The sequence below is a fragment of the Hordeum vulgare genome, chromosome 1H, assembly GCF_904849725.1.
Source record: "Hordeum vulgare subsp. vulgare chromosome 1H, MorexV3_pseudomolecules_assembly, whole genome shotgun sequence".
NCBI classification, from domain to species: domain Eukaryota; kingdom Viridiplantae; phylum Streptophyta; class Magnoliopsida; order Poales; family Poaceae; genus Hordeum; species Hordeum vulgare.
Window position 1 is genome coordinate 90,929,141 of NC_058518.1, and position 9,125 is coordinate 90,938,265.

Below are 9,125 nucleotides of genomic sequence, written 5' to 3' on the forward strand. Positions count from 1 at the left end.
AGTTAGCCAAATGATAAAATAGACAATAACGTATAACAACCGAGATTATTATAATCACAGCCATGCCATATATTAGCTAGTTTGAACATATTGAAATGGTAATATAGTTATACAATTCTCACATAGTGATTTAGATGTTTCAAGTCTATTTGCAGTGAAGTTTGAAGAATCTGAGTGGTGAGGTCCAGGGTTTTATCAGGGTTGTCTTCCTGCACTCCCATGAGGCGGCCACAACATTTTGGGTTTTGTTCTGGCTCGGGCCTTGCTTCAACATTGACGAGGCTAGAGAGGATGTACATGAGTCGAGCCGAGGTGACTGCTTCAGGTAGCACAATCAACGCATGGTTGGCGACTGGATCTTGCTATGCTCGAGCGGACCGTGGCCACAATGACTTGTTGACAGCATCTTCAATAGACGGTTTATATATATAGTAAACATGCCCGTGCAACGCACGTCTTGATCAAAGCAGCCCATTAAATTTAATATGAGTATTGAATTCTGAATTCATATTTTAGAAATTTCAAAAAAAATGATAGAATACTATAGCATGATGATCTATGCCTCTTGAAAGGTCATGTTTAAAACAAACCCCATTACTCATCATTTTACTATGTTATGTGAGGTTCAATCAGACCAAAAAGAAATCTAACCCATTTAGAAATCACAAAACTATGGTAAAGATTTCAGGAAGTTCTCTTGGGTTAAGGTAAAAGAAAAATATGGGAATGTGAAAGAACAGATCTAAAGTGGAAAACATGTTGAATTAATGTGAAGATAACAATCGGAATCTAACTTTCAGTTCTAAAAATTATAAACTGTGTAATCTGAAACATGTAAAGTATGCAATATAAAAAGTGTTAGTTCTATAGAGCGATCGAAATGGCGACGGCATCCACATCCTCGCCAGCTACGGCACGACTCTCATGTCTCCGCCTGTTGCGGATGCACTCGGTACCCGTGTCAGTGCATAGTAGAACTGAGACTTCCACATCCTCAACGGTGGTAGGAACCCGCGCTTCTCCCCATTATTAATAATCCTGTTTTCTGGACCAACCATTAGAAAAACATAATATCAATTGAACAAACGGTTCATTTTTATCCAAGTCTATTCAGAGTACAAGTACTTACCTCAGCCTTTTGAGGATGTCTATATCTGATTGGGTTTGATGCATGGACTTCTAATCTCCTTGCCAATCTTCCTCTTTATGGTTAGTAGTCCTAATTTTCATGTCTCACCTTAAACTCTTCATATTGTGATTCTATCTTGTTTGAGGCCAAACTTCTCTACATTCACATGAGTATTTAGAGCTACAATTAAACTGAGAAAGCAATTGCACAAAATGATAGAAATATAAATGATACATTTCTGAATACATATCAATCTAGTCCTTAGTAATGACCATAGCAGTTACTATATTTAGATGACAACTGAGGTATATCACGACGCTATAGGGGAAAAAGATAGCAAACTCAAAATACTTGAGTTTCCATGGTAACCGGAGTGACCCATCCTATGTGTAATTAAACTTCAAACTATACTTTAGAAATAAAATTATTAGATGCCGATGTCAAATACAGATACCGAATAGTCAAGTTACCTGGCATCATAGTAATCGAATTCACATAATGAAAATCATGGAAGTGCTAAGAAAAGTGATTCCATTAAGTATTATGATATGAAATAGTTGTGCTAGCTAAGATATTTAAGTGTAAGAAATGAACACGGTTCCTTGCAATCTCTATACGCAACATGCCTGTTGTACGCTATTTAACTTTAGCTCCTCCTTCATCCATTTTAGAGTCCTTATGCCTAAAAATAAAAGCACGTGGTTATTGTTCATGCATGAAAATCTGATGGTTCTCCAAGGGGGAGAGGTAATCAAACATCAATTCAGGAGCTATTATCAATATGAAAATATCAAATAATAAGAAAAAGAGAATATTGCTTACAAAAAATAATTTTGTACAATATGAACTCATGATATCTGGATCCTCACTTTTGGCACAAGTAGATTATCGTTTAGTTGGCAACTATTAACAAAAGTATTGTTAGACTGCAGATTGCAAACGAAAAAGAACAATAGTTGCTGCAGCTAATTGTCGCACCTGCATCTATGTGTAGAACAGAAAACAAATTTAGTCTGGAAACTGACTACTCATTTCTCCTCAAACCAAATAAAAGTGAAAGGATCATGGCCATATTTCCTCTTATTGACAGGTTTAAATTGCTGTCAGAAAAGAGAGAATAGACTCACTTGATTGAGCAATGAACGACCAAAGAATACAACTGCAAATACTCCAGGAATAAGGGCACAAGCATGATGTCATACATGATTTGTCCAATTACAACTAACATGGGGACTGGAAAGCGCTGATAATTGGGCAGTTTCATGGAGTTGCATCCAACCACCTAACCAACCTGCATGGTTAATGAATTGATCACAAATTTGGGGGAAACCAAACCTTGGCCCCAAAGGCAAAACGCAAAATCAACACGAACAGAGCAGAGGAGGGCAGAGGAGAGGAGACGGGGAACGGGATGGAGCCGCGAGGTTCGTACCGAGATCTTGTCAGCGAGGTGGGCGAGGTCGTGGAGGCCACTGGGCTCGCCGTCGTTGCTGCCGCGCGAGTCCCGCCTCCGCCGCCGCCGCCCTCGAGGAAGTCGCTGACGAGCATGGCCAGGTCCATGTTGCTCTCGTGGCTCTCGTGCTGGCTCGCACTCCCGGGCATGTCCCCCCTTCCCTCGTCCGCAGCCACAGGTCCCCCACCGCGACAGGCGACCCGACCCTCGACGAAACCCTCGCCGTGGATGGTGGGGCCCACCTCCGCTGCGCCGCCTCCACCACCGCGCCCGGCGGTGACAGCGCCTCGAACTCCTTGGCCACCAGCATCATCCTGCCCCCTCGGCAATGGCGACGGCGATGGTGCGACGTTTTGGTGCACTTCGGTGAGGTCGGCGTGCAGGCAAGATATGGTGCTGGTGGCGACGGAGGTTAAGAGGATGTGGGCGCTAATCACGAAGACAGGTGCAGGATGCGGGTGGAGTTTGGTATTCTCCTCTGCGATGGAGTATGGTCACCCAATGCTAATTGCTAAGTCCACCCAGTCGTGAGGTGCTGATTGGTTGGTGTGTGTTGTGGGGCGTTTTATGGGGTGCGCGTTGTGAAATTCTTGTTTGCTTGTTTATTAGTAGTATAGAAAAATAACTAACTTTTGGATTTTGAAGAGCAAAAAACTCTGATTCAACAGATGGATCATATGTAAGAAAAATTGAACCACCGCCCCTTCATGATGTAAATTTCAACACCTCGCGGTGCAAATTCACATCTCTGGAGGCAGGAGATGTAAAAACCGCGGCCGCGCGTCAATCATCAACTGCTCTTCATTTGATTCCCCCATCTTCTTCCTTCTGCCAGCCGTCACCCCGCCGTCGCCCCCGCCGCAGCTCCCCGCTCGGCCACCGCCCCGCCGCAGCTCACCGACACCGCCCCGCCATAGATACAGTCCCCCGCCACCGGTTCCACCCCGCCACGTCCGCCTCCGCTCCACCCACACCCCGTCCGCCCCGCTCCGGCCGCCTCCGTCCCGACCCCGTCCGCCTCCTCTCCGGCTGCCTCCACCTTTGGTCCGGCCTTCGCACGCCTCCGTCCGCCTCTGCTCCGCCCCGACCCCGCCTGCCCCGCTACGGCCGCCTCCGCCCCGACCCCGTCCGTCCTGCTCCGGCGGCCTCCTCTTCGGCCGCCTCCGCGTCTGGTCCAGCCTCCGCCCGCACTGTACACCTTCGTCCACCTCCACTCTGCGCCGGATGCCCCGCCCGCTCCCCGCAACTCCAACGACGAGGAAACTATGTTGAATTTGATGTTGAACTATGTTGAGATGAAGTAGTAGTCGTTTTGGACCATCTGTTGAAGTTGCCTTTTTTTACATCTTCATTTTGAACCACCTATTGAAGTTGAGCCTTTTTCAAAGATGTAAAAAACACTTTTTGGTGCTTTAAATTTGGTCCATCATCAATTTGGAGCATCAAAATATACATCATCTATTGGAGATGCTCTGACTGCAGACAACAAAGTCAGGCCAGCTCTGGCGGTGGAGCGATAACAATGTCTCATTTAGAAGTAGAAGAGGATTGGCTCACAAAGGACCTAGATGCAATTCTTATTTAACTTAGCTTTGCTTTGTAATGCTTGACGTTGGTTAGTGGACCTGGTCCACTAACCAACAAGGCATTGAAAGAACTCATTTTTCTGTGTTGAACCAAGAAAATATTTTTCAGGAAAAAGGTATTACATACATTCTTTCTTTTTCTAGGTACTTCATTTTGCCAAGAAGCCACCAGGTCCACTAACCAACAAGGCATAGTTGCAACAGGAGACACTGTTCACAGGTTGAGATCCCAATGGACATTGCATGATGGATGGTGTTGGAGGACATCCCCTAATGGGGAGAAAATCCTGTCTACAAGACACACACTAGCCGGTATATTCTCACACTTCTCATCAACAGCGAGTGATCACATACCTTTTGGCAGAAGCAAGATGAGTAAAGCACTGGCTAGTTGGCTAGTTCCCAAAATGAGCTATAAGCACTGACGAAAGTGCTATGCAACCGCATCAAATCTTTCCCACAGGAAAAACAAATACGAGAGAGATATTAATCCTACTCCTACTCGTTGCACAAAGAAATACTCCCTCTGTTTCTAAATATATTTTTTTAGATTCAGTTACGGACTACATACGAAGCAAAATGAGTGAACTTATATTTTAAATTATGTTTATATACATCTACTCCCTCCGTTCCTAAATATATGACCTTTTAGAAATTTTACTACGGACTACATACGGATGTATATAAACAAATTTTAGAGTATAGATTCATTCATTTTGCTTCGTATGTAGTCCGCGGTGTAATCTCTAAAAGGTCTTATATTTAGGAACGGAGGGAGTATATGCAGTCCGTAGTGAAATGTCTAAAAAGATAAATATTTAAGAACAGAGGGAGTAAAATGTGTGAACGAGAGTATGCCAGAGAAAAATACTGGCGCCAGAAGGAAATAAAGAAAAATGCTAACATTATCGCCAAAATAAAAGAGAGAGAAAGCCATTAGCTAATTACTTACTTTCCATTGAAACATCAACATACTTGCATTCTCCATCGATCTTTATATAAGGCACTCTCCTGCGTCGCTCAAGTCTCAACTCAACCACGCACTGAAAACTCCTCGATCGACCAGGAGTCCACCGCTCAGGAGGAGGAGGTAGCCAGCATGTCGACGGATGCAGGGAAGAAGGCGTATGTTGTTGCCATGGTGATCCAGGTGATCTACACCGGCATGTACGTTGTCTCCAAGGCGGCCTTCGATGGTGGCATGAACACCTTCGTCTTCATCTTCTACCGCCAGGCAGCCGCTACTCTTCTCTTGCTACCCCTCGCCATCCTCCTCGAGAGGTACTCAAACTCAACGAACCATTTACTTACCTGATAACTTGATCTAAGACATAATTAAGAAGCTAAAAGTCAGCGGCTATGCATGCATGGATGCAATCCAGCACCTATTAAATTAGTAGATCCATCTTAACTAGTGATAGGTCCATGAATGTTAATGATTTTGCAGGAGAAACGCGCCACCCATGTCACTGTGGCTGTTCACCAAGATCTTCATGTACGCTCTGCTCGGGTAAGAACACGACACCATTGATCTCCCTTTGAATTCACATCATCGTATATTATACGTGCAAAAATAACATGTATTGCACGTTACGTACGTAGGAACACGGTGAGCATGAACCTGCACAACATCAGCCTCAAGTACACCTCGGCGACCGTGGCATCAGCCACGAGCAACTCCATCCCCGTCATCACCTTCCTCTTCGCCGTCCTCCTCCACCTCGAAGCCATCAAGTTCCGCGCCGCTTCGGGCACGGCGAAGCTCGCCGGCGTCGCGCTCTGCGTCGCCGGCATCCTCGTCATCGCCCTCTACGCCGGCCCGCCGCTCAGCCCCCTCAACCACCACCGCGCCTTCCACGCGCGCGCCGCCTCCACGGCCGGCGGGAAGCAGGGGCAGTGGATGAAAGGCACGTTCCTGATGCTCCTGGCCAACGTGACGTGGTCCCTCTGGATCGTCCTCCAGGCGCGCCTCCTCAAGGAGTACCCCAACAAGCTGCTGGCCACGGCGCTGCAGTGCCTGCTCAGCACGGTGCAGTCGCTGGCGCTGGCTGCGGCCGTGACCGCCGGCAGCGGGGAGGACATGTCGGCCGCGTGGAGGCTGCGGCTGGACGTGGGGCTCGTCGCCGTCGCCTACTCCGGGTTCGTGGTGACGGGGGTGTCCTTCTACCTCCAGGCGTGGTGCATCGAGAGGCGAGGCCCCGTGTTCTTGGCCATGTCTAACCCGGTGGGGCTCGTGCTCACCGTGTTCTGCTCCTCGTTCTTCCTCGGCGAGGTCGTCCACCTCGGCAGCGTCCTCGGCGGGGCGCTGCTGGTCGCCGGGCTGTACAGCGTGCTCTGGGGGAAGAGCAAGGAGCAGCCGGCGCCGCCGCCGCTTAGTGCAGGTCCTGCATCAGCAACCACCCTGAAACAAGGATACGTTGGTAGCAATGTTCACACTGGCGCCATGAACAAGGAAGAGGACGATGCGGCAAAACTAGAGGAGAAGAGAACCAAGCTGGATTCACAGGTGTAGCTGGATACAGCAGCCATGCATGCATCCTGCAGGGCAGGTTTGGCCACGAGGAGCTGTTTCGTTTCACAGAGACTCTCGAATGAGTTGTTTCGTTTGACAGAGACTCTCGAATGAAATGCATAATGTTACTAGTTCAGTCATCTAAGTTTAGCATTTTTCTCATCTAATGATCGTGTGCATCACTTGATGCAGAGGCCATAAAGGCCGGAGGTTATCCTCCTTCTTGAAAAGAACTCATATAATCAAACATAGCACTAGGAAATGTATGTGTACTAGAAACTTTATACTTCCTCCGTCCCAAAATAAGTGTCTCAACTTTATACTAGCTCTAATACAAAATTGTACTAAGCTTGAAACAGTTATTTTGAGACGGAGAAAGTATGAACCATCGTTATCCCAGGGCTGAAACGCAAGTGGCAGAGGATTGCTCGTATGTAACGGGAGCGGGTAGTTCTAAGATGACATGAAAATTCATATTTCCAAGTAGATGATTCAGCTTTGCTTTTATATTGCCCACTTGATCGACATAAAAATAAATTAACTTTTGAATTAGTACTATATTAGAAGGGTTGGGTGCGCTTTGCTACGCTATTGGTGTTGTTATTTATTTTTTCAATACTCACTCTATTTTAAAATATGAGGTGTATTATTTTTTTGAAACTTCAAACCTTTTATGTTTGAGAAATGTGACAAAATCTATAATATTAAATCAGTATGCTTAGATTCATCATGGAATTAATTTCCATAATTTTTTTGTGTAATATTGTGGATGTCGATATATTTTGCTCTGAATTTGGTAAAAGTTTTGGAAATTCGACTTTCCAAAACACTAATACCCCTTATACTTTGAAACTGATGGGATATTTAGTTTACCACGTGACCGGAGATGATGGAGTGTGTTTCTTTTGTTTCTAATGTGTTGATTTGGTGTGACGTGGTGTGATTATGTGTTATTCGCTAACCAACCTATATTTATGTGAGAAAATTTGTTCACCGGTGGTTGCATGTACTATATTGGTGCTATAGTATCAGATGGTGGGAGGGTGTGCGGGATTGATTTATTTTTGTATGTCAATTGTTGCTGATTGATTTGAAAAATTATTGGTGTGGTCACAATCGTAAATCAATTTCAAAATTAAGTACCTCAATTGAATGAAAAAACTTCAGAATTAGAAAACATAGTGAATTGAATGGGAGAGCTCCTTCAGAAGTTGTTGATCTAGTCAAAACCGAGTAATCCAATTCTAAATTGAGGTCTTTAATTTTTGTGACCTTAAAAAGTAGAAAGGACGGTGTATAGTACTCCAATTTCAATGTGAGAGCTTTGAGAAATCGTTGACTCGGTCAAAATTGGATGACCCAATTTCAATTGAAGACCTCGATTAAATGTGGTCTCTTTAAAACTAGGGATCATAGTGTTATAATGGATAATTAGTAATGATGTGATCTATCTTGGTGGTTGGCCACTAAATGTTGGTCCCCTCTCATGATTATCACAAGTTTAAAAGAGGGCTTCCAAAATAAAGAAAGTTTTACTTTAATTCCTCAAACTACTACTCCCGCTACCTGGCAAAGAAATTATCACTCACAATCATATATCACTAACATGGAGCCTTTAACCCCCACTCATACTCATCTTATCCTCTACAATTTTTTTGACTCATTTGACCCCACTGCTAAAAAGTTATGGTCTAGTTAACCCAAGACTGGTGGTGGCATGGCCAGATTTTTATGATTTTTTATTCAGAAAGAATTTCATATCTTTCGAGGGCATTCCTGTTGGAAATATACCCTAGTGGATATAATATTGTATAATTACATATCGATGTTTATAATTAAAAATTCATATTCTATGCTATAACTACCATGATCCTGAAATGTTTTTCGAATCTTAGCATATCGTTAAGTGTAACAATAATCCTAAAACAACTTTGCAAGTATGATGTTAGATGAACAATCATATTGAGTCGACCCTAAACTTGTTTGTTATACTTTAAGATTATATCGTCCCAAGTCAACAATTCAACCATTATGACATGGAGAGTCAACATATGCTTAAGTTCCTCATATGATGAGAATATTGTAGTTTCTTCTTACCTTACGATGAGTTTTGGGTTGCTCAAACGTCATCTATAATGGGTGATCATAATGATAACTTACAGATTCATAAGAAAGTTTAACAAGGGGCTAGATAACTCAAGAGTGGAATTTGCTCCTCCAACAATGAAGAGATATTCTTAGGCCCCTCTCAGTGTGACATCGATCATCGTCTGGCCAGACAAATGTGACTAGGTCACGGGGATGCCGAAACATGTCACCGAGAATGAAGAATAAAATCGGTAACAAAGAACGATATAGTGAGCATGAGAATGACTCAAGAAGATATCAGTACATCTCAGCTTGGATTTTGTAAAGTATCGCAAAGCAAAGGAAATAGCGCATGAT

General features: G+C 44.2%; 1 protein-coding gene across 1 annotated transcript; it reads left to right on the forward strand.

Annotated features, from left to right (window-relative positions):
- The first annotated feature begins 5,167 nt into the window (after window positions 1-5,167).
- Window positions 5,168-6,942, forward strand: LOC123407603 (WAT1-related protein At5g64700-like). Its single transcript, XM_045100770.1, has 3 exons — window positions 5,168-5,449; window positions 5,616-5,678; window positions 5,771-6,942. The coding sequence occupies exons 1-3, from the start codon at window positions 5,268-5,270 to the stop codon at window positions 6,678-6,680; spliced, it is 1,155 nt and encodes a 384-aa protein (XP_044956705.1). The 5' UTR covers window positions 5,168-5,267; the 3' UTR covers window positions 6,681-6,942.
- Window positions 6,943-9,125: the final 2,183 nt, after the last annotated feature.

Excerpts from the sequence above, each read along its gene's own strand:
- LOC123407603 (XM_045100770.1), top strand. The coding sequence starts at position 5,268 with ATGTCGACGGATGCAGGGAAGAAGGCGTATGTTGTTGCCATGGTGATC. Across the intron at positions 5,450-5,615 it reads CTCGCCATCCTCCTCGAGAG|GAGAAACGCGCCACCCATGT; the intron begins GTACTCAAACTC and ends ATGATTTTGCAG. Across the intron at positions 5,679-5,770 it reads TTCATGTACGCTCTGCTCGG|GAACACGGTGAGCATGAACC; the intron begins GTAAGAACACGA and ends TTACGTACGTAG.